Below are 25,610 nucleotides of genomic sequence, written 5' to 3' on the forward strand. Positions count from 1 at the left end.
TATGGACTCCATGATATAAAAAATACGATGTCTGTGAATATAATGTCTGACAATTTTACTGTGTTTACCAACTTTGTACATTTTTTTTTTTTTTGGCCTTATTGTATTGGCTAAACCCTGTAGTCCAATGTTAAATCGAAGTGTGTGAGTAAACATCCGTGCCCTGTTCTTAGGGAATAGCTAAAATTTAAAGAGTAACAACCAAATGTTGGCAAAAATATGGAATCACTAGACCTCCATAAATTTCTAATACAAGTATAAATGGTTTAACTACTTTGGAGGACTCTCTTTATGTTTACAAAAACACTTGTACAAAAATGTTTATAGTAGCCTTGTTCATTATAGCCAAAAACTTGAAACAACTTAAATCCCTCAACATAAGAATGGGCAAAGTGCAAAATATTCACACAGTTGAATAGCATCCAGCAATAAAAAAGAATGAACTACCAAACACTGTAGATGAATTTCAAAACCATTGTTAAGTAAAAGAAGCTAGACACAATAGAGTACATATTTTATGATTCCATTTATTTGAAATCCAAGGACAGTTAAGCCTCACCGCTGAAGTGCAAGTCAGAAACGGCTTGTGTGGGGTGGGGACACTCTTAGTACGCTGTTATGCTGTCGCTTCATTCCCTTTGCCTCAGCAAGCAGTTCTGCTTCTAGGTCTTTGTCCTACAGATAAACTCACATCACTTCTAAACCGATTAAAAATTCTCCAAGGTTAACACTTGCAGCATTGTTGATGAGTGGGGGTCTGATTATATCCATTATGGTGCAGGTACTCAATATAATAAAGGAAAAAAGCCATCTTCAGGAAACTTGATATACTTAGGTTGGATGATCTCCTAGGTATAGGATAGAGAAAAAAATCAAAGGTATGTGGTATGTATTGCCATCCGTGTTTAAAAATAAAAGAGGACACAGGGGAAACTGTATATGCATGTGCTTTATCTAACCCTAACGTATTTCTGAAAGGAGGTCTAAGAAACTGCTAAGATTGAGTTTCCAGGGAGAGGAATTCAGTGGCTGGAAAGGAACATGGGAGATGTTTGGGTCTATCCTTGTTTTGTACATTTTGAATATTGAAACATATGAATGTATTACCTATTTTAAAAATTAAAGAATACAGTTACAGTTTGGAAATAACTGAAATAGTTCATCACACAGAGTTGCCTGAACTGACAGAAGCCTGCTACATAGACTTGCTGAGAACTCTCCCTTTCCCTCACCCCAGTGATACCTTGTGGATTTTGTGTGTTAGTCTTAAGTTGTCCCTTTTGTCCCTTACTGCCCATCCCATCTTTGTCCAGAATCATTTCCGTGGGCCACTCAGCTTGCTTCCCCTCCTTGCTGTTTGTTTTCTTTGTTTGTTTCTTTGTTTTTGAGACAGAGTCCCGCTCTGTCGCCCAGGCTGGAGCGCAGTGGTGCGATCTCAGCTCACTGCAACCTCCATCTCCCGGGTTCAAGCGATTCTCCTGCCTTAGCCTCCTGAGTAGCTGGAATTACAGGTGCCCACCACCATGCCCAGCTAATTTTTTTGTTTTTTTAGTAGAGATAGGGTTTCACCATGTTGGCCAGGCTGATCTCGAACTCCCAACCTCAAGTGATCCACCCGCCTTGGCCTTCCAAAATGCTGGGATTACAGGCATGAGCTACCACACCTGGCCACTGGCTTTTTTTTTAATCATCCAGCCCAAAATGTCAGCCTTGCTGTTCTTTTTGACCCACTTGCCTTCGTCTTGTCTGTGCCCTCACGAGGCTTGCTATTCCCCAATTTTTGCCTACATCATCTGTCTCTACTTCTGTCCTGGAGGATCCTTAAAAGTAGAGACTTTAAGGATACTGCCTGGAATCTGGGGGGATAAAAAGTATTTTATTGTCTCTTGGGAAAAATAAAACTAGTTCATGAAACTAGTAGGTTTTTAATTTTACCAATGTTGTTGCTCAGGTAAGGCTCGGTTTAAAAAGAGCGAGTGATTTTTTGAAATATTCAGTAGTAATTGAAACAAAGCAACATAATGCAAATGGTACATAGAAATGTACCATTTTTTGAATATTTTTAGAATATTTCTGAAATATTCACTAGTAATACAAATGGAGCAGCATAAATGGGGTGGCGGAGCTCTGGCCTCCAGGAGATGCTGGCTTATAAGGAACAGGGCCTCACACCAAGGAGGTGCTTATTACCAACCTTCACCTGCCTGGAGCCTTCTGTGTGGTCACCTAACTGCACTCAGCCCACCATACCCTCCAAGTCTAACCCTGCAGAGCAGCCAGGGTTGCTTGACATTCATGACATTCATGAATTCTTGACATTCATGATTCTCTACTTTGATTCCTGCCATTGCTCTTCATTGAATGGGACCCCCCTGGGGGTCCTCGCCCATCTTCTCCCTCAACTTTCTGGCTCAGCCCCATACTTCACCTTTTCTCTGAAGGCTTCCCTGATGTATTTGTTTCCTCTTGCTGCTTTAACACATCACAGCAAACTGAGCAGCTTTTAAAAACACACACTTACTCTTTTATAGTTCTGAAGGTGAGAAGTCCAAAGTCAGTTTCACAGGATTAAAGTCAGAGTATTGACAGAGCTGGTCCTTCTGGAAGTTCTGAGGGGAGAATTCATTTCCATACCTTTTTCAGCTTCCAGCAACTGTCTTGGCTTGTAGCCCCTTCTTTCATCTTCAAGGCCCATCATTCTGTTCTCCATTTCCATCTTCACATCACCTTCTCTTCTGGCTTCACTCCACCTGGTCCCACCTGGGTCCTCTCCCCATCACAAGATCCTTGATTTAATCACATTGGGCAGGTCTCATTTGCCATGTAAGGGAATCTGTTCACAGGTTCTGAGGTTAGGGTGCAGATCCTAGGATGTCATCACCATTCTCCTGCTCACACTCTGTTCATTCTTCACTTACCTCATAGGATAATTAGCTGGTAATTATCTATTCACCTGACTTGAGGGCTGTGGTGGGCTCTTTCTATCTTGCCTGCCTGGTGCTCCTGCCATGCTGCCATGTGGTAGAATCCTGGTGTTTGAAGGAGTGAATAGACTGCCCAGTACAAATAGCACTGGAGTTCAGAGCACAGACTGCCTGGCTGTGGATCCTAACTGCACCTCTCACCAGCCCTGTCTACTCTGTGTCCCATCTGCAAAATGGTGATGAAGAATGAAAACCAGCCTGGAGCCCACAGTAGAGGGGTTCAACTGGGTCACATGTGAAATCTCATTAGAAGAGTGCCTAACAATAAAGTCAAGACAGTTTTGCCATTGTTGTTATTGATTTTGTTTTTCATGTGAAATGGTATATGTTATGTAAATTATTATTGGGAAGTTTAGGAAAGGATAGGCTTTTTGCTATTTAGTTATGTTTGTTTATTTATTTTTATTTTATTTTTTTGAGATGGAGTCTCGCTCTGTCGCACAGACTGGAGTGCACTGGCACTATCTCGGCTCACTGCATCCTCCACGTCCCGGGTTTGAGTGATTCTCCTGCCTCAGCCTCCTGAGTAGCTGGGACTACAGGCGCCCACCACCACACCCGGCTAATTTTTGTATTTTTAGTAGAGACAAGGTTTCACCACATTGGTCAGACTGGTCTTGAACTCCTGACCTCAAGTGATCATCCTGCCTCAGCCTCTCAAAGTGCTGGGATTACAAGCATGAGCCACCACACCCAACCTGTTTAAAGAAATCTTTTCCTTGATTTTAAATATTTTCCAAAAAGTTTTTAGACTGTATGATAAGTAAAGGTGATAAAGAATTTGCTTAGGATGACCATGAACCTGTGGAACAGTCCGTTGTGCGCCACTCTTCTTTAAGTGGGTGTCGACTGCTCAGGAGAGATTACTATGCAGAGTTAATCCTTAGATCTCATTAGCCTAAGAGATGGTGGAGATTCCAGGAAAGGTTAAAGGTGTGTGTGACTATGGAATGCACATAATATTTCACTGAATTTATGGATACACTTGAGACTTCCAGCTTTTTGAAGCCACTCTACTGTAAGCCAAATGTGCCCTTAAATTCAGCTAACCCTCACTGAGGACCCATCAAGTTCTTTGCACCATTCTAACAGAGATAACTTTGTGAAGGTCCCTTGATACCTCTGTTAGGAACTTCTAGGTGTCATGTGCCTTTGGTCTTTTTATGTCTCAATCTTGGTATTCAGTGGTGTTTCCATCAGTATACATAATCCAGAAATCCAAGGGTTGTTTGCATGAGATTTCTAGTTTGGGAAGTGAGAGTCCTTTGTTAATTGTAAAATGTGCTGGATTGGTCAGGCGTGGTGGCTCACGCCTGTATTCCCAGCACTTTGGGAAGCCGAGGCAGGTGGATCGCGAGGTCAGGAGATCGAGGCTAACACGGTGAAACCCTGTCTCTACTAAAACTACAAAAAATTAGCTGGGTGTGGTGGCGGGCACCTGCATTCCCAGCTACTGGAGAGGCTGAGGCAGGAGAATGGTGTGAACCTGGGAGGCGGAGCTTGCAGTGAGCTGAGATTGCGCCATTGCACTCCAGTCTGGGCGACAGAGCGAGACTCCGTCTCAAAAAACAAAAAACAAAAAAAAATGTGCGGGATTGTTCATCCTCGGGAGGCACTATATGCCATTATGGGGATGACAGCATCCCATATGCCATGCAAAGAAAAAGCCATATCCCAGTAAAGAGAGGTGCTGGACTGTGATGTCAGAGCACACCTGTGTTGCAGGAGAGCTAAACAAGTCTACTGCAGTTAAAGAAATGTTTAAAATACCTTGCAGCAAGTTTTTCATTGAGAGCACGTACTCTGACCAAAGATCGTGACTACTTGGTGTGCATGAAAGTCATATTTTTAGAATGCCATGAAAAATGGAGAAGTATATGAAAGGCATTCTAGCTTTAGGAAATAATGGTAGTAAGGATTTTAGATTAAAGACATAATAAGATCTGCCTAGGCAGAGTGAAGAGAGACAGTTTAGTAGTGAAAAATAAGGTTATCAGACAAGTAAATGGCAGGCTGGAAAATAAAAATGTATCATTTGAATGGCAGGGAACCATTGCCAGTTTTTCAAAAAGCAAGATATTGAAATACCCTCTTCATCATTTAACTTGATCGTTAAAGGAGTGATCCAAGTGATCCTAGAGTTCTAGTGACAATGGAAGGAAAAATTGTAGTAGTCCCACTTGAAGATTAGGGTCCAATTTATGAATTTATTTTGGGGATTGAGGTTCGAGTGTAGATTAAATATAAAATGAAGAACCAGACAGCTCTACTTCAAAATTGGATGCAGGTAACAAAGGACAAACAATAGTTGCCGACTCGATTCTGTTCTGTGGAAGGCAGACATAATGTTCTGTGATTGAGATCTTGGAATTTGGGGTGATTGTGGGGGTAGAGTGGAAATAAAGCCCTTTTTTTACCATGTTAGGTAGGAAGGGTGATGAAGTATCTAAATTGTGTAGTTAAACTAAATCAAGCAGATTTGGAAAGGTGCTGTTCTCAACAGATAAAGACCTGACCATAGGAAGGAATCCATTGTTGAGTCCTGCAGGAGGCCTTCTACCTGGGGCTAGCCCAGAGCTCTGGAGGAGCCATAGGCAACCACCTCCTCCCGTCTCTCACTCTGAATCCAGGTGTTACCACTACGGAAAAGAATCCAATCCTAATGCTGAGGAGGAAGTGGTTCTTACAGATATGATAGGCCAAGATTTCCACCTCTCAGAAATCAACAGAGTTGCATTGTGGAGTTGAGGGGAGAAAGGTTGGCCACTTGAGCTGTGACCTGAGGGTACGAAAGAGCTCCTGATTAAAATGTGAGCTAGCAGGAAAGAGACACCCCCTCCCTCCAAAAAGTGATACGACTTCTTTCTTAGCAGAATTCCAGAGCTCTGAGTGAGAGAGGGACATAGTGACTCTTTGCTCTAACTCCTGGATTTTGCTGGTCACCTGTGGGCTAGAAGGAGTTGGAGCTGTTGGCTTGGCAGGAGAAGGCAGGAAGGACATTGCTTGGGCATACTCAGCCCTGTGCTAGTTGAACCACTTCCCGCATACCCTAAAGGCCACATGCCTTGCTATGGTTGCAGAGCCCAAGTCTGCTCTAATCTCAGTGTTTTACCTGCATTTCAATAGTACTTCTCACTTCATGCTTCAGGAAGTGCTTGGCCAAGACACCCTATATCTGTTGGCATAATAGACAGCCACCTAGCATGTAGGCTACATGATAATTGTTTTGTTGGAGTTCTAGGATAGCAAGGAGATGGAGAGATGAGGAAGTTACCCATATTACAGAGGAAGAGTTACAGCGAGGCCCCTACGCTCAAAGAACTTAAAATTCTCATGGGTACGTCAGACACTGAACAGGCAAACTTTTAAAAGAAGAAAACATAAATGGACTACTCAGATGTTGTGAAAGGTGCTCTAAAGACAAAGTGCAGTGGTGAGTTGGGTGGGAGGCTGCCTGGTCGGGTAGATGGCACAGGTGTCTATGGTCATTAACATTTAAGCTGAGACCCAAAGGATGGGGAGCATCTGGCCAGGGGAGAGCCAGTGGGAAAGCATCCAAGGAAGAAGAGCAGTCAGTGGTCAGTGGGAAGGTGGACGCAGTGACAACTGAAAAGATTTGAGACTTGAGAAGACCAGTTTGATGACTGCAGTGGCCCATGCAGGATGTGCTGGGTCATGAACCAGGGCAGCATTGACACATGACGCAAATAAAAGACATCTCTGACTCAGCGAAAGTCAGGAAAGTGAAACTCACAGCAAGTATGAGTGGAAATTCTTCTGTTCTCTAGTTGGAAGTGTTGACTGGGGGAGCTTGTTGAGAGTCTTGCTTGGGGCTTATAACCTGTTTTCTCTGAGAAGGCTAAAACAAGCTGTTGTCCTGAAGAGACAGGTAGCTGGAAGTGGTAGGGAGCTAGAAAGGTGGAGAGAGAATGTGGGATAATTGCTGTGTGGAATGGGAAAAGGCCTAAGAAGCATGCCCAGCAGACAAAGCATAGAATCTGCATGCCCGTCCACATAGTGTTGTAATTTTTCCTCCAGCAAGGCCACCACCCAACCTTTGGGTAGAGGAAGCAGGTGGAGAGGCTGTTGGAGCTTTTCTGGGTGGTTGAGACAAGACAGGCAAGGAAGCTAGAGAACTGGTGGTGTGGGCAAGTGATGCTGATGATCAAAGCACAGGAAGCCAACAGACAGAGATTTAGACCCAAGAAGGGAGCTTGAGGTACAAGAAAACCTCAGGGTAGACAGGAAGGAGGCGTGGTGAAAGTGATGAGAGGGAAGAGTAGAAGGGTGGTCCAGGGTCAGACAGGGAGTTAGATTTAATCCTTCAGGGCACTTTCATTACATCATAGCTGCCATTTTGTCTTTTATCTGACTCAGTAATAAGTAATGTTTTCATTAAAGGGAAGTGCTTGGCAGGTAGGTTAAACTTCGTTGAGTTCTGATCCTGTCATAATTATTGTGTATACCTTTCTCAGCTTTTTGTCTACTTGAGACATATTTCTTCTTTTGTCCTTTGAGCAGCCAAAATGGAAGTGTTGGATGTGTTGGCTCTGTTGGTAGGCTCCTGTTGGATGCCTGTTGTCACTCATAAATGTAACACCACAGCCATAATTGATGGAGAGTTGAGTTGCAAGCTTTTAGGACTAATTGCAAAGTCTAAACTAAACCATTTCCTGGCGCTGCCTTTAAATAATAATAATAATACCTTGTATAGATATAGTGCTTTACAATTTACAAAGCACTTCCACATCCATCATCTCATTTAATCTTCACAATAAACAATGCTTTTTGAATGCTTAGATCTTTCCTAAGTGAGAAATCATGTTGCACATCCTGCTTTAATCATAGTGAGTCGCCAAAAGTTCTTGATACAATAACCATTTATGGAGTACCTTCTATGTATAAAGCACTTTACTAAGGATACCAAGGGGTAAATTTTCAGTAAATAAATATCCAGTAAGTAGTACCTATCAGTAAATATGATCTTGCCTCCTAATTTACCTTCCCTTCCTAGTCACAATCACTATTTTGGAGGCTACTTGCTATGCCATAAATTTATATAAATATTGCCAGGAATTCATTGTATCAGAGTTGAAGTTTTAAAACTAAGGATTCTGATACTTGTCTAAGCTTATGATTCGTCAGAAAGCCATCTTGTCTATTTCAACTTGCACTTTTCTTGAAGATTATTACTTGAATCTCAAGAAAAATATTTCAAGGCCTCAGCATATCTGAAAATGCCAGTCATTGAGTTCAGTGTCCTCATTGGAGTGATTTGGGTACAACTTGGCAAAAAAAAAAAAAAAAAAGTACAATTTGGCAAAAAAAAAAAAAAAAAAAGATATAACTTGGTACTTGGTTCCAGAAGGCTTATTATTCATTAAAATAGAAGACATGCCCATCTCTGGGCTCTACTGGCCAGACTGGGATGCTTTGAGGAGACAGAGGACTTCCTGGGAGGCTGCCCTCTGGGTGAGGGGGAGTGGAAGGTCATATTGGAGCTGGGCCCAATCCCAGGGCAAGAATCCTGAACCTGTGTCCTGGAGTCCCCCAAAGGTCCAGGCATGTCTTCTGGGCCACCGTGGCTCTTCAGAGGATACATAGACTTTGATGTTTTATTCAAGATCCTCCAAATGTAGAACCCCCAAAATAATAGGAACCCTGCCATCAAAGTCCCCTGGTCAGAGTAGCTCCGTGAAAGTGAGCGGTGTGACCTGCAAGCCATGATTCCTTCTCCCGTCCGGGGCTGGAGGAGGCCCCAAGGTCTGATGTTGAATTTCAGCTGAGAAACCTCTTTTGTTGATGAAACGCAGGTGGTCGTCAGGGGTGCTGATGATGAGTCGGGTCCCCTTGGTGCAGCCGTTACCTCCCCAGCCATCTTCCTGCTCCTTGTTTGACACCTTCGTATTATTAATTCGCATGTTAACACTGGCTCTCACTCACCTATTTACATGAGCATGTGGTTTGGGAATTGGGGGAGGACAAAGCCAGATCCTAAACTTTTTTTTTTTAACTAGTGTATACATTCTTGGACATAGATTTTTAGGAATATTTTCCCATGATAACATCTTTTTAAATAACAGGTTCTGTGTTTTACGAGGGAGGCTAATGTCTGTATTGCCGAACTCTCTCTTGATTCTTTTGATGCGGAGCTTAGAACTCGTCCTTCTTGGTGTCGGGCAGATGTGCCCAATGCTTTGTTTTGACAGAGGATGTGCGCTCAGCATCTGAGCATCCCATAAATACTCCAGAGAGGAACATAATTAGGATACAGTGTGGTGCTGGGAGATTGAGCGTTGGTTGAGTCTAAGTGATGTTTCCGACTGGGGCTGGAAACGTGCTTTATGTAATTGTATTCTGATCATTGAGGTCTCTCTTTATAGGGCATCTTTTATGACCAAGACTGTCCAGTACCAAAATGAGCTACATAAATTCCTAATCTGGGATACAGCTGGACAAGAACGAGTAAGTCACTCTTTAATTTACTCTGTTTCTCTGAGGCCCAAATGAAAGTTCCAACTAAACTGTCAGCATCCCTGTCATCTCAGGTTACTCACTTCTCTTCTGTGCACCGGAAATACATTTATTTCCATTTGCGTAGGCCAGCCTTTGCCTTTGCCTTTTCAATTAGAGCCACAGAGTCCCCCGATGGAGAAAGTGATAATGGGCACTGAAGGCATTTTTATGCCTTATAGTGTCTTAAAGTAAATGCTGACCAACAGGCCTGATAAAATCCCACTCAGAGCACTGTGTATAATTTGGGGCTCCCTCCTCTAGTAAGGATATATAAAGCAATTAGTGATAGAAAGGGTGAGTTAAGCACAACTCATTTATCGCTGCCTTTTAAAAGCTAAAGAGGGAACTTTACAGCATATAAAGTGTGAGATTTAAGTGAAAAGGATAAGCTAACACAGTGCCTTGCAGTAGATACTTAATAAATGCCTGATGACAAAATTAGCCACAATGGTTATCTACTTAAGGAAAAGCCGGAACCAGAAGTGGGGCCTGGACATAGCAGCACAGGGTCTAATGGAATTTGGGGAAGCCCACCCAAATCAGAAATGGCCGGGAAGGCAGTTCCAGGTTTACATCTGTTGTTCGCCGGATGATTTATTTATCTGATCTTCTTATCTGTTAATTTATCTGTTCTGCATCTGTTGTTCTGTACATCTGTTCTCTTTTCCTTCGAAATTTTACATCTGTTTTCCCTTTTCCTTTCAATTTTACATCTATTCTTTTCTCCATTTCTTCGATTTATCTGCCTCCCTTCCTCTGTACTCATTCTCCCCTTCTGCAATTTGGCATCTGTCTGCCCTTTTCCTTTCAATTTACATCTGTTGCATTTACATCTTATCTTGCCTCCCTTCTTACATCTGTTTCTCCTCCCCTTTTCCTCTTAATTAAGACGATTGTTTCCTCCTTTTTCCTTCTTAGGACATCTGTTACCATCTGTCATCTGCCCCTCCCTTCCATCTGCCCCTCCCACATCTGCTTCCTCTTTCCCCTTCATCTGCCTCCCTCCCTTCAACATCTGCCGCTTCCTCCCCTTTCCTCTGCATCTGCCTCCTTCCACTTCATCTGTTTCTCCCTCCTCTTCCAACATCTGCCTCCTTTCCCCTTCACTTGCATCTGTTGTTCTCCGACGATCTATCTTCTTAATTTATCTTCGCATTTATCTGTTACCTCTTTTCCGGTTTTTACATCTGTTACCTTTACATCTGTTGCCCTTTTCCCCGTACTGACATCTGCCGTCCTCCCTTTCTCCTCTCCTGCCTCCTCTTTCCTCTGCATTGATCTGTCGCTTTTCCCTTCTGGTATTATTATCTTCTGTTTCTCTTCCTTTTTCTCTTTCTGGGGATGAGATAGACCCATATTTTTCGGTTTATCTTTTCGGATGATACATCTTTGTTACGAAAATTTGCATCTGTTGCCTCTCCTCTGCACGACATCTGCTGTTCTCCTCCTTTTTCCTTCTGCATCTACTGTCTCCTCTCTTTCTCCTTCTGTATTTACATCTGCTTCGCTTCTCCCTTTTCTTTCACGATTACATCTGCTGCTCCCCTTCCTGCACACATCTGCTGGCCCTCCCCCCCACATCTGCCGCCCTCCCCTTCCAGGGTACTCACATCTTGCCGCCTCCTCCTTTCTCCTCACATCTGTCAGCCTCCCCTCTTTCCCCTTCTGTACTACATCTGTCACCTCCCCTTTCTCCTCTGTACTTAAGACATCTGCCTCCCTTTCCTCTGCACGAAAGTCCACTTCTCTTCCATAGGTGGCACCCAGAAGCACCCTCATTCAGTAGCCATGACCTCGTTTTCAACACTGATCCAAACAGCACATCTGATAGATGCATGGTACTATCTTAAGCTCTTAAAAGTGTACCAGAAGTAATCAGGAAAAATAGTCTGTCATCACAGCCTTATCTAAGACGCCATAGATAGTGTGTGTAGTATGAAATCTGACAAGAATCATCACAGACAAATGGAGGAAAACAAAACAAGCCATTACTGTTGTCCTAGACATAGACTCCATGCATTTGTACACACTTAACGTCTTAAGTTTGCTCTGTTTGGTTTCTTCTGTTTTTAACACTGGATGTTGTTCCTCTGTCCCATTACTCATCTGAGATACTTCTGCTTCCCGTCTTCCACTCCCCATTCCTTCTCCTTTGCTCCATCTAGAATGGAGCATTTAGAACAGCCGGACCTTTGCTAACCATCCCTCTTCTGTCCTTCAGAAGTGTGTTGCTTACCAGAATCCTCCTGAATATATCTGTAGACACAGCCCTGGGTTCTTTCCCTCTTAGCCACAAATCCATGTGGCCCTTCCTACTAGTAATATATGTACCCTCCACTAAATCCCAAGTTTCAATTACCCCTCACATATATTTGATGATACAGCAAAGCCCTCATCATAAAGAATCATGCTGTAATACAGATTCCATTATGTTTTGAATCAGAGCCTGTCCTGGTATACGCAGTGATGTATAACATCTCTTTTTTTCTGAAACACACAAAAAAATAACACAAGGGTGTTTGCCTCTTTCCCTTTCTGCCAGCATGGTAGCAGAAATCTGTGAAGTTTTATATTTAGCTGGTTTTCCTGCCTCTTGCTTGTCCACTTCTAATTGGTTCTGCAACAGGAGTAGTTGCTCTGAGATGCAAACCTGCCTCCAGCCTGCCTGACGCACTATCACGCAGCCCAGAGCTGCACAGGAGATGCTCGTGGGGCCAGGCCACAGGCCAGGGGTGCTGACCAGGAGGCCCCGCATGGAGAAGGCAGGAGAGGAGCACCACCTGACGAGCACTCACTCCAGCCAGCTGTTGCTGGGCGTGAGCACATGTCCAGGGTGGCCAAAGTGCAGTGCTAAGGAAAGCCACACACCTGACAGCTACCCACAAATTGTTTGAAATGCCGGGAGGATCACACAAGACACATCTTGTAAGCCTGCCTGGGTCAGGGACTGCCTGTTTATCCTGGCAGTGCAGTGAAGGTCCAGAATGTGCCATCCACAGCCAAGATCTATTTTCACCTCCTCCCACCAATCTGTCCTCTAGCACAAACTGCGTGCAGTTCTCCAGCATGCCATAGTTTCGTGCCCTCATGCCCTTCCACAACTCTATTCAGCCTTCAGAACCCACCTCTGATGTCACCTAAAGGGGGCTTTCCTGCCATCCCTGCTCTCGGACAAGAAACCACATCGCCACACTGCTGTGTTGCTCAGACCCACATCTGGAGGTGTCCCTGGGTTCCTCCCTCGCCCTCAGCGCTGGACACCTGCTCCATCCGGCTGTTCTGACAGCTTCATTCTCTAAATGTATCACACTTGGATTCACTTCTCCGTCTCCGCTCCCAGCGCCCTGCTCTCAGCCACCTTGGCCATTCACTGAGTACTTGAGCCTTTTCATGGGTCCCCTGCTTTCCCTCTGTCCATTACATGTCCTCATAGGACCCAGAGGAATGTTCTGGAAACAAAAATCAGCCCATGTTATCAGCCTGCTTAATATCCTTCAGCGACTTCCCGCTGCACATCTCATAACAACCACACTCTGAACAGAGACCTCTCAAGCCCCACGTGACTTGCCCAGACCTCCCTCTGGGCTCCTCTCTTCTCAGGGCCTCCAGCACTCCTTGGCCTCATGCCTCTGGATACACTGTTCCTTCTCACCAAAACTCTCTGTTCCCTCCACTGGAGCCCAGCTGGCTCCTTTCCCATCTTTTAGTCTCAGGTTAAATGTGACACACTCAGAGTTTTCTCTAAACCCCCTGCATCTAAGCAGGGCCCCAACTTTGTTCTTCATTACTGCCCTTACTTGTTTTCCTCAGAACATGCATTAGAAATTGTCCTTAGATACCTGTCTACCTACCTTCATTGACAGAATCTCCCATCAGACTGTAACTCCAAGAGCTGGGACCACAATGTCTTGTTCACTGCTGTACCCCAGGGCCAGCATGGTGCCTGACCTAGAGCTGATGTTCAGATGTTGGTTGGTTGTTTGAATCAGCACATAAACTCTTTGGAGTATTCCTTTGTATCCTGAAGTCTGTGATTGCACTCATCCATGGGATTGTCACCTATTTCCTTACCTGTCTGCCTTTCATTAGACTGTAAGCTCCTTGAGGGCAAGGACTGCCTTCATGTCTCTGCTCTCAGCCCCTGGCACATGGTATTGATGCCCGTAGGTTTATGTCTACTGATTGCCAGCCCTACTTAGACACAGATAAGGACAGCTCCTCTACCTACTTTTACCATGTGAGTAGTGCATGACTCAAATTATAAATTTCTGGCGTTGTATGTTTATTATTCTTTGTAGTTAGGAGATTTATTGTAGAACCAGAATTGTCATAAAATGAAAACCCTTTTGATGAACTGACTATTCAAACACCCTCCCCAACCTCCCCATTTGACATCTCGTACTGCACATAGTTTTGGCAGATGGGTTGTCTTTCTGATGGTCCAGCTACATTTGATTGCAAAGTGATTTCATTAAGTCAATGAAAGTGATTTTGGAGAATATTTCTCAAATGTCCTGTGAAGCCCTTGACAGTAGGGATCTTATTAACTGAAATGAAGAAGAAGAATACTGCTCAGGATGATGATATGAGTGCTTCAGAAGATAATGGTTTGTGTATCAAAGGGTTAAGAGGGGCCTAGAGAAAATTGATGAAGCCCTCAAATATTTTTGTAAAAATTTGTCATTTTTATGATAAGACTATGAAAGTCAAACATGAAATGAAGGATATCGTATTGTGCTAGCATGTAGTTTTATCAGAAAACTCCTAGCCAAGTTATCAATCAAGTTCGACTCGGTGTTCATCCAGAAAATTAACTCCTGGCTGCAACAATAAACCTAAGGTTTTTCAAATACCAGATAAAATTAAACTTGATTTTATGATTTTGAATTATCTTCTCAAGATAGAGCCTTTGTGAGACCATTTTGTTCCTATTATTTGCTATCTTGAATGAATGCATTTGAAGTCACCCTTTCTCCACCAATGATCCTTCAGTAACAAAGACTCCTGCAGTAGTATTGAGACAGACACAACACATACATTCAGAAGCATCATAAAGACACCATACATGTAGTAAGAACATACCAAATGCTTGCCGTCTGTATGTGATTGTATAAAAGAAAGTTTCTTGGCCAGGCATAGTGGCTCACGCCTATAATCCCAGCATGTTGGGAGGCCAAGGCAGGTGGATCACTTGAGGTCAGGAGTTCAAGACCAGCCTGGCCAACATGGTGAAACCCCATCTCTACTAAAAATATAAAAATTAGCCAGGCATGGTGGCGCACACCTGTGGTCCCAGCTACTTGGAAGGCTGAGGCAGGAGAATCACTTGATCCCGGGAGGCAGAGGTTACAGTGAGCCGAGATCGCACCACTGCACTCCAGCCTGGGCCACAGAGTGAGATTCCATCTCAAAAAAAAAAGCTTCTTAACCGGAGTCTAATAGACATTGCATCCAGTCTTGAAAGATTTACATTCCTACATCTTAATGTGGTTTCTCCCAATGACTGTCTTTACGGAGATAAGAACACTAGGAAGACTCGGACTTATTTATTGTCACAGTAGTCATGTGAGGAATTGTTCTCCTGTTTAAAATCAGGAACAAGTGTAGTGGCTTAGTATCATCTAGAATTGGGGCAGACAGTCCCAGAGACCAGAGTCTGCAGTGCATCATCCCCACTGGCCAGTGCTCAGTTACCATCCACTTGAAGAGCAGCAAGACCTGACTCTGTGAGTAGAAGCAAACCCAAAAGTGATCCCATTATTAGAATTTGCAGACAGAATTTACACATATATTTTTTGGCCAAATCCAACCTGCCGCCAGTTTTTGTAAATAAAACTTTCATGGAACGTAGCCAGGCTTGTTTGTTTATTATCTATGGTGGGGATGTCCAGTCTTTTGGCTTCCCTGGGCTACATTGGAAGAAGAATTGTCTCAGGCCGCATATAAAATACACTAATGATAGCTGATGAGCTTTAAAAAAAGAAAATCACAAAAACAGCTCAATGTTTTAAGGAAGTTTATGGATTTGTGTTGGGCCACATTCAAAGCTGTCCTGGGCCACGTAACAGGCCGCAGGTTAGACAAGCTTGGTCTGCGGCTACCTTCACTCTACAATAGTAGAGTTGAGTAGTTGCAGCAGAGATTATGTGACACATAAAGCCAGGATATTTACTACCTGGTCTTTACCGGAAAACGTTTGCCATCACCTGATTGAAAGCCAGGTTTGGAGCAGAAATGTGCTGACATCTTTTGAGTCTCTTACATGCCTCCACCTTCCTTCTTTGCATCAAAAGGACATGAAAGTTTCCATGTCAGTAATAGCAGAGTGGCTTGCCCTCCCACAGATAACAATTATGTATAAACTCTGGACAAAACATTTAAAAAACAACTGTTTGAAGGCACTGCAGAGCAACCAAATGCAGTCAGGGACTGCAAAGGGGAGCTTTCTTGTGTAAGATCCACATTTTTACAGCTTTTCCCCAGTGGGCACTTCCCAGTTCGTGTGGCACAGGGTAGCTAGGCCTTAAGCAGAAAGCTTGTGATGAGTGCAGAGTTTAGGACTGCTAGAGCAGCCAGAAAAATAGGAGGCAAATCGCAGAAAAGAGGGATTCAACAAGGAGGGACCCCGTAAAGTCTGTTTATAAATTTCCCTGAAGTTTTTTTGACCCCCAAATTGTGAATTCACAAGAGAGACGGTATAAAATGCAACAGAAACCAGTAGGTGGAAAGGGTGACAAGACAGCAGAGATGTCAGCTGCTCTTCATTACGGCAGGGCTAGACTTCAGAGTTTGAATCCAATCCTACTGTGGTACAAGGGATCACTGAACACCTTGGGCATTCCAATGAAACTTCAGAAGGGCCATGCCTTGGGAGTAGAAACGGTGTCCTAGGACTAAGGGCAAATCCAAAAACCCAAATAGACCCTCCCTCACAACGTGTAAAACCAATCTCAGGATGAGTCACCAGTAGCTTAATACTCTGCAGAGAAGATTTTAAAAAACCAAGCATCTACAGTGCATCATCCGCACTGTCCAGTGTACAGTCAGTGCTACTACACATATGAAGAAACAGGAAGGTGTGACCCAGTGAGCAGAAGCAAACCCTAAAGTGACCCTTTTCTTGGAATTTGCAGACACAGAATTTAAAGCACATATTTTACATATGTTCAGAGATTTAAAGAAAAGTAGGCCAGGCACAGTGGCTCATGCCTGTAATCCCAGCACTTTGGGAGGCCACGACAGGCATATTGTTTGAGTCAAGGAGTTCCAAACCAGCCTGGACAACATGGTGAAAGCCCATCTCTTAAGGGGAGGGAAAAAAAAAAAAGGAGTGTTAATGACTTAACTGCAAATGGGCAGTCTCACACAGAATGGAAACTAATAAAGAATCACATGAAAATGCTAAAGCTGAAAGCTGCAATATCTAAGATGAAAAATTCACTGGAGGGTGATAGAACAAATTAATCAGAAGAATAGAAAAAAAGTAGAAAAATATGGACAGAGTCTCAGTATTATAGGGACAAATTCAAACAGCCTAACATATGTGTAATTGGAGAACCAGGAGGAGCAAAGAGAGAGATGGGAACAGAAAAAAAAGATTTCAAGAAATAATGGCTGAAAATTTCCCGAATTTGGTGAAATATATCAACTCACAAATTCAAGAAGTTCAACAAATCTCTAAGTACAAAGAAAACCGTATCTAAGTAAGTCATAGTCAAACTGCTGAAAAGCAAAGGTAAAGAGAAAATCTTGAATACAGCCAGAAGTAAAAGACACGTAAACAGGAGAACAACAATATGACTGACTTTACACATGAACACTGGAGACCAGAAGCCAGAGGAACAGGATTGTTAAACTGCAGAAAGCAAAAACCTATCAATTTGCCAGACTTCGTTTTCAAATCTAAAGTCAAAGTAAGAACATTTTTAGAAAAACAACAACAGAAATCAACAGCAGCCGTCCCAGAAAGCTTTTCACACTAAAGGAAAATGACAGTGCGTGGTAATTCAGATCCATGGGAAGAAATAGTATCCACTAGAAATGGCAAATAGAAACGTCTGTTTTTTCTTCTTAAATTATTCAAAAGTTAACTGACTAATTCAAAAATTATAACACTGGATTGTATAGTTTATAGCGTATGTAGATTTAGATTATTTGACAGTGGTAGTACAAAGAATGATAAGATAACAGAAATTAGACTTTTGCAAGTCTCTGATATTTTACATAAAGTGCTACATTTTAAACTCTAAGTAGACTGTAGAAAAACGTGCAGTAGTCAAGACACAGTGGCTCACACCTGTAATCCCAGCACTTTGAAAGGCCAAGACAGGTAGATTTGAGACCAGGAGTTCAAGACCAGCCTGTCCAATGTGGCAAAACCCCGTATCTACTAAAAATACAAAAGTTAGCCAGGCATGGTGGCACTTACCTGTAGTCCCAGCTACTTGGGAGACTGAGGCACAAGAATTGCCTGAACCCGGAAGACAGAGGTTGCAGTGAGCCAAGATCACGCCACTGCACTCCAGCCGAGGTGACAGAGCAAGACTGTCTCAAAAAAAAATAAAAATGTGCAGTATATATTATAGTTACAAAAGCAACAACTTAAAAAATAATACAAGCAAGTACAGTTCAAAAGTCAGTAGAGAAGTTAATATACTAAAATTGAACACTAAGAAAAATTCAAGCAACGCAAAAGAGGAAAAGAAAGGAGGAGCAGGAATTTTTTAAAAAATGGAACAGGTACAGGCCAGGCACGGTGGCTCACACCTGTAATCCCAGCACTTTGGGAGGCCGAGGCGGGTGGATCACCTGAGGTCAGGAGTTCAAGACAAGCCTGACCAACATGGAGAAACCACGCCTCTACTTAAAAAAAAAAAAAAACACACACACACACAAAATTAGCTGGACAGAGTGGCGCATGCCTGTAATCCCAGCTACTTGGGAGGCTGAGGCAGGAGAATCGCTTGAACCCAGGAGGCAGAGGCTGCGGTGAGCTGAGATCACGCCATTGCACTCCAGCTTGGGCAACAAGAGTGAAACTCCGTCTCAAAAAAAAAAAAAAGAAAAGAAAAGAAAGAGAAATGGAACAGATATAAAACAAAATGATAGACCTAAATCCAAATATATTAGTAAATACATTAAATGTAAAGGAGCTGAACTGCTGAACCTTCCACTTAAAAGGCAAAGGTTGTCAAAAATCAGAACCCAACCATGTGCTGCTTATAAGAGGACTACTATAAATATAAAAACAAAGTTAGAAAATTATAGAATGTAAAAGGATATAGTATGCAAATAAAAAACAAAAGAAACCCATGTGGTTATATAATATCAATAAAATGGACATGAAAACAAAGTGGAAGAAGGACATGGTGAGAAGAATATTGAGGAACTTTCTGTGTTGATAGAACTGTTTGACATCTTAGTGGATGGTACTCACACAGATGTATGCATTTGTCAGTTTATCAGATTGTACTGTGAAGATCTTTGCTTTTCTCTGTATGAGTTTTACCTTACGAATTTGAAGGAAGAAGGAAAACACGACCCTGTAAAGAACATTGCCAATATAAGTACATCAAAAATGAAAGCTAACACCATAACCTTTATTCCGTCTGTGCACTTCTGTCTCATTTTCCCTTGTGCTGTTGAAGTCAACCCAACACTTTATCTCTTTTTTACTCAGTAGTATAGTTTTCTTTTCTGTGGTGCTTTCTTGCTTATAACCTTTTTTTTTGTTTTCTTCTCTCTAAAACTTAATGTCTCCTTTATTGGAAGTTAGTAGGCTTTCACCTCAGAGGCAGGGGTTTCTCACAAAGACTGGTAACAGTTTCTGTGTATGGACAGCGAGGTCTGACACTTAGTTTGACAGCTCCCCACACTCATGCAGTTCTTACTCATTTGTTCACCAATTTTTGATAACCTATAGCATGTAGATGCTAGGCCCTGAGATAAAATGGCATGCCCAGCAGACATGCTGACATCCCTCATGGAGCTTACAGTCACAACTTCACTTTCTTTGGTAAAACTCAAATTAATACAAAACTTTAAAAGCCAAAAGGTCAAACTCATTGGATAGGGAGTTCCAGAATCCATAGTTGTGTATGTGGTTTATGTATGTGCACCATATGCTCGTCTGTGATCATTCCTGCCTGTGTTCAGGGGTAAACCACCATTAACAACAGGATGCAGATACAGTGTCATCAGGTCATAAGTAGGGGTCAGGCTTCAGAGTCAGGGTGTAAGACGAAAATTAAGTATAGGCAAAATTCTTGTCATTAAGCATTGGCATCATATTCAGTGGGTGAGATGCTCACACAGGACATGTGCCCAAGAACCGAGGTTGACTGGGGAAAGAACTTCGCAGCCTCTGTCTCACACTCATCGAGAGAAACAGCTCACTGAATCACGCTTGTTGTTCGGATGGTTATTCCTCTCCCTTCTCTCTCTTCCCTGTTGTGTGTCACGGGCATGGAGGCCAGGGTGATGAGTGGGAAGAAGCTGTGTATACAGGGTTAGAGTCATGTAAATGAAATGAGATCTGTACCCAGCATTTGGGAATTGCCACATGCATGGAGATATCAAAAAAGCACGTCTCAAGCTCATCCAAGTAGTGAATGTAAATGTGTACTCATTTCTGAAGGACAATCAGTGTTCACATTCCAGGGTTTTCTTTATGACACCCAAATGCAGCCACTTCTCTGGAGAACTATGTATAGCATTATTTTTATCTCCGTGATAGTTAGGGAAGCCAAAGTTTAAAGGACTATTGAACAAATGAATTTGGGAATTATAACACTGAGTTCAATTAAAAAGCCTTTTGAGCTGAAACAATTGTTTATAGCACCATATTTAAGTCCTATAAAACTGTATTCTAAACTATCTTCTGAGAGACATTTCAGTGTTACGTTGAAAGTTTTTGCCTTTGGTAATTACTGGTTCATTTGCTTTAAAGCAGCATGTCATTTTCTTTGGCTTAAGAGAAAGATTACTTTTTGTGCAGGGATAATGGGCTTGTAAGTCTAGTGTAAAACGTATTTAACCGATTCTCCCAATTTTCTTTATTTTCCCTCCTCTGCAGTTTCGTGCCTTAGCACCAATGTACTATCGAGGATCGGCTGCAGCTATAATTGTTTATGATATCACAAAAGAAGTAAGACTATATAGCTTTCTTTAGATTGTTTTGAGAACTCTCTTTTGGTTGGTTAGATCTCCAGTTGCTCTCCTTTTTTTGTGCTACAGGAGACATTTTCAACATTAAAGAATTGGGTGAAAGAGCTTCGACAGCATGGCCCACCTAATATTGTAGTTGCCATTGCAGGAAATAAGTGTGATCTTATCGATGTAAGGTAAGTGATTAGAGCAAGAGATTACAATACCTATTATGTGTTCCTTTTCTTAATGAGCAATATCCAGAATAAGAGTCTTGCTTTTATTTTATCTCTGACATTGAAAAATTCCTTTTGGTTGTGTGGTTGGAGTCCTAAAGTTTCAAACTAAAATTAAGATTTCAGGCATTTGGAGCTAATTATATTATATATATAGACAGGTGTGCAATTTACGGAAATACTGGTTGCTTTGCACCCGACATTATCTGAGATCAGAGCAGCCCCCAGGCTCCCATGACTTAGAATACTTGAACGCAGAAAGCACATTTATTGGCAGTTTCTCTGGGCCACTTCCATCATTCCCAGAGCAAGGGCTTTTTGAGAATTGTGGCTGGAGAAAAAGCCCTGCCAACCCTAATCATTCCATTGGCTGCATTACTAGTGGTGCTGAGTTTTGTTTCATTTGGTTTGTTTGCCCATGGATGTGATGCAGTCAGGAAGACCGTGTCTCAGGGCCCAGCCAGCAGCCATTTAGGTCATCCTTTGTCCTCATAAATCTGGTTAACTACTGGGTAGGTGGGGGTACAACGAAGATCTTTGTGGGTAGAATTTCTGATACGTAGTTGTTGCCTTTCAGAGAAGTCATGGAGAGAGATGCAAAGGACTACGCCGACTCTATTCATGCAATTTTTGTAGAGACCAGCGCAAAAAACGCGATAAACATAAATGAACTCTTTATAGAAATTAGTGAGTATCTCTGTGCCTTATCCATTTCCTCTGTAAAAGCAACTTAACACAGAATGATCTTCCTAGTTAGAATTCCCATCTTACTTAGAGCAGTCTAGTCTCTGATACTGCGATCAGTGAAATGAGATTGGAGAAGGTAAGAGTAATGGCCGGTTTTCATATCATGTTACAGTTGCTGAAGAGCTGTTGCCCTTCTGGAAAGAATGTTGCTACTGAATAAATAATGCACAGGGTATTGAGGTCATGAAAGCAGTCCCATTACTTTCTCTATTTAAATTTTTTTTTATTTTTTTCCGTTAGTCGTCCAAGGTCATTGAAAATGAACAAAACGAATAAAGGAAAATGAAATGCAGGTATACTTGCACTGTAAGAAAACCCTCAAAAATAATACTAGACAAGTGAAAGGCAAGACCTGTTTTCCCTCTTTCCCTTCCCTTTCCAGAAGTGTTAATATGATGATACTAGACAGGAGAGGGGCTGCTGCATGCCTTTGGGATCCTCTGAAGATTGTATCTATGTTTATTCATTTCATTCAAATTCATCAAAATATTTATTGGGAGCTGTTCCAGGCTCAGGGGAAATAGCCATGAAGAAGATAGACGCAGCCCCTGCTCTCCTGGAGTGCACATTCTACAGAGGGAAACAGACAGTGAACACCAAATAAATAGGATCATTTCAGATCATAATAACTGATACGAAGAAAATAATTTAGGATGAAGTGAAGGAATGTCTGCAAGCAATCAGGGAAGGCCTCTCTAAGGAGATGCTATCAGAGCTGAGGTCCAAGGGAGCAGGCCCTGCAGAGGTATGGGGAGTCACATGAACTGAACATGTCAGACTTCCAGGTGGAGAAAAGCAGAACGCCATGAGAGCAGGGTGGATGTAGCGTTAAGATCCACCATGTGGTTGAGAGCCAAGGGGACTAAAGCAGAGTGGGTCCTTTGCCATTGGGTCAAGGAGGGGCATGCACTCCAGAGCCCACCAAGGCCAGGCAAGGATGACCCATGAGCAGAGCAGGCCCAGGTGAAGCCCTGGGAACCCCACTAAGGCCAGGCCCAGCTCTATCAGCTGGGACCACACTGGAATGTGGGCCCCTGGTTGGTAAGGTTCTTTTCACATTTCTTTTTACGTGTCCCATTGTTTAGATCTGGCCAATCATTTAAGTATTTTCAGAGTCCTTTGCAGGCCTAAGGAGCCCATCTGCTGCCAGATATGGCCAGTGAACTACTTACTGCACCCTCTAGGCCAGCGCCTTCATTTCAGTGTTAAAAAGTCATGATGTCCCTGGGCATGGTGGTTGTCACTTATAATCCCAGCTACTCCAGAGGCTGAGGCAGGAGGATCACTTGAGGTCAGGAGTTTAAGACCACCCTGGGCAACAGTATAACCCTATGTCTTAAAAAATAATAAAATAAAAATACTAGGGCATTGTAGCATGCACCTGTAGTCCCAGCCACTTGGGAAGCCGAGGTGGGAGGATGGCTTGAGCCCAGGAATTTGAGGCTGCAATAAGCCATTGATTGCACCACTGCACTCCAGCTTAGGTGACAGAGCAAAACCCTCTCTCTTAAAAAAACAAAAATCATGTTTATTGTTGTCCTAGATGTAAATAGCAGGTACCCAGATGAATTTTTGAAAGGCAACATAAAACCAGTTGGGAATTTTTCACAGCTCAAGCTAAAATACCTAAGTGTGTGGTGTCATGAGTATGTTAAAATTACCACTATCTTTTTGTGTTCTTTACTTTAGTGGTATTAAAAACAGGAAGGTAGGCCAGACATGGTGGCTCACACCTGTAATCCCAGCACTTCGGGAAGCCAACGTGGGTGGATTACCTGAGGTCAGGAGTTCGAGACCAGCCTGGCCAACATGGTGAAACCCCATCTCTACTAAAAATACAAAATTAGCTAGGTGTGGTGGTGCATGCCTGTAATCCCAGCTACTTGGGAGGCTGCGGCAGGAGAATCGCTTGAACCTAGGGGGTGGAGATTGCAGTGAGCCAAGATCACACCATTGCACTCCAGCCTGGGCAACAAAAGCAAGACTCCATATCCAAAAAAAAAACAACAAATAAACAAAAAAAAAAAAAAACGAAGGTAGTAGTAAACCAACAATGAAATTCTTATATAAAAACTAGTATGTACATATTCATTTTAACTGTGAAAAATAAAACCTATATGTTCACAAAGATTAGAAAAATTGAGAGACATGTACATAGACTTTATTGTCCACTGGTTTAGTAAAACTGCACGAGCACAGTGCCTGGCACACTGACTTTGTATTGAAGTGTAGTAGACATACAGAAATGTGCACATATCAGAAGTACAAAGCTCAGTGAATTTTCACAAACTGAATATACTCCAGTGCTTGGCACTCTGGTTGGGACATGGCCATTCCTACACCCAAGGGTAACCGTCCTGATACTAATTCTCAGATTGGTTTATCTGGTTTTGTTTTACATATATTTTGTACTTTACATTTTTAAAAACATACTCTGTTTCCTCTGTGTATCTGGCTTCTTTCATTCTGCATTACATTTTCAGACCATCCATGTCATTGCATCTAGCTGTGAATGATCCATTCTCATGACTGGTTTGTGCGTGTCAGTGTCAGGGTTCAAGTTGTGGGGATAAGGGGGCAGTGAAGAATACCCACAATATAATTATCCATTCTGCTGTTGATAGACATTTGGGTAGCTGTTTCCAATTTAGAGTTATTACAAACAGTACTGCTCTAAACATTCGGATCATATTCTTTGGTGAACATCTGTACACATTTTTGTTAGGTGTATTTATACCCACAAGAAAAATTGCTGGTCGTTGAGTATGCATGCATTCAGTACAGCTTTACCGCCAACCAGTTTTCAAAGTGGTAGTTGTACTAGTTGACACCCACACCAGTAGTGTATGAGAAGTCCGGCCACTTTCTGTCTCTGGTGGGTAGGCAGTGATCTCCATTTTCATGACAGTTAATGAAGTTGAGCACATTTCCGAATATTGATTTACATTTGTCATATCTACATATCCTCCTTTGTGAAGGGCCTGTTAAGTCTTTTGCCTGTTTTCCTGTTGGGTTACCTGCCTTCTTCTTAATGTTTTATAGTTCTTTATTTTGGAGATGAGTCACTTATTGACTATGTATATTTGAAATATCTTCTACTGTATGGCTTGCCTTTGTTTTCTTAGTCAGCTCCTTCAATGGATTGAAGTTTTTAATCTTCATATAATCTAATTGATCCTTGTTTTCCTTTGTGTTTAGCTGCTTTCGGTTTTTTGGTTGCTGTTTTAGAAATCATTACCTAATCCCAGCTCATGAAAATAGTCTCCTCTCCTTTCTTTTAAAAATATTATTTGTTTAACAATTTTTTGATGTCATACTTCACAGATGTCTCTTAGATACCAGCTATATTTCAATATCCATTTATTGAGAATAATGACAAGAAGCTTGGGTAAAACTTTTAAACGAATTTGTAGTATATTCACAGCAGTGTCTAGTCATTTGAAAAGTAGTTACAAGACACTGGGAGATACTTTCTCAATATGGAAACCATGCTGTGTACTCCCCACACAGATCTGCAGACAGCTCAAAGTGGTGGAGGCTCAAGGCTTGACAGAACCTGAAAGTCAGTGGAGAGGCCATCTTAGCCTTGTTAATGCCAAAAAATGTGCATGTCCATTTATTCCATGTTTATAAAATACTTCTGTGTCAGGTATTATGCTGATAAGGTACTGGAAACATAAAGATGGGCAAATAGGATCTCTTGCCTAGAAGAGCTTAGGATCTAATGCGAGGGAGATAGTCATGTAAACAGATATGAGATATGTGTTGTAACCTATTTCTGGTGTCCTGATTGATTGTAGTGTCTGAGATGTTAGAGAGTAAGGAAGTGGGAGAATGTCAGGAAAGCCTTTGTACAAGAAGCAACCCTTGAGTTATCAGCCAGGTAGGTAGGTAGGTGATTTAAGGATTCTCTCGAAATTGGCCTTATGCTTCACGGAGCAGTGAAGTGAAACCTGTTCATTGTCATGCATTGTTGGTAGGA

The 25,610-nt window shown here is 42.3% G+C and overlaps 1 protein-coding gene across 3 annotated transcripts in view; it reads left to right on the plus strand.

The window, feature by feature from the left end:
- RAB22A (RAB22A, member RAS oncogene family) overlaps nucleotides 1–25,610 on the plus strand; it is a 60,370-nt gene that overhangs the window by 25,524 nt on the left and 9,236 nt on the right. For all 3 annotated transcript variants that reach the window (XR_652184.3, XR_652183.3, XM_003904565.4), the window contains exons 3-6: nucleotides 9,368–9,449; nucleotides 20,575–20,646; nucleotides 20,736–20,842; nucleotides 21,459–21,568. Coding sequence is in view for 1 of the 3 variants with exons in the window: in XM_003904565.4 (XP_003904614.1) it covers nucleotides 9,368–9,449; nucleotides 20,575–20,646; nucleotides 20,736–20,842; nucleotides 21,459–21,568 (371 nt within the window). In the remaining 2 variants the exon portion in view is untranslated. The remainder of the gene's footprint in view (nucleotides 1–9,367; nucleotides 9,450–20,574; nucleotides 20,647–20,735; nucleotides 20,843–21,458; nucleotides 21,569–25,610) is intronic.

Source organism: Papio anubis, chromosome 16 (assembly GCF_008728515.1).
Source record: "Papio anubis isolate 15944 chromosome 16, Panubis1.0, whole genome shotgun sequence".
Taxonomy (NCBI): domain Eukaryota; kingdom Metazoa; phylum Chordata; class Mammalia; order Primates; family Cercopithecidae; genus Papio; species Papio anubis.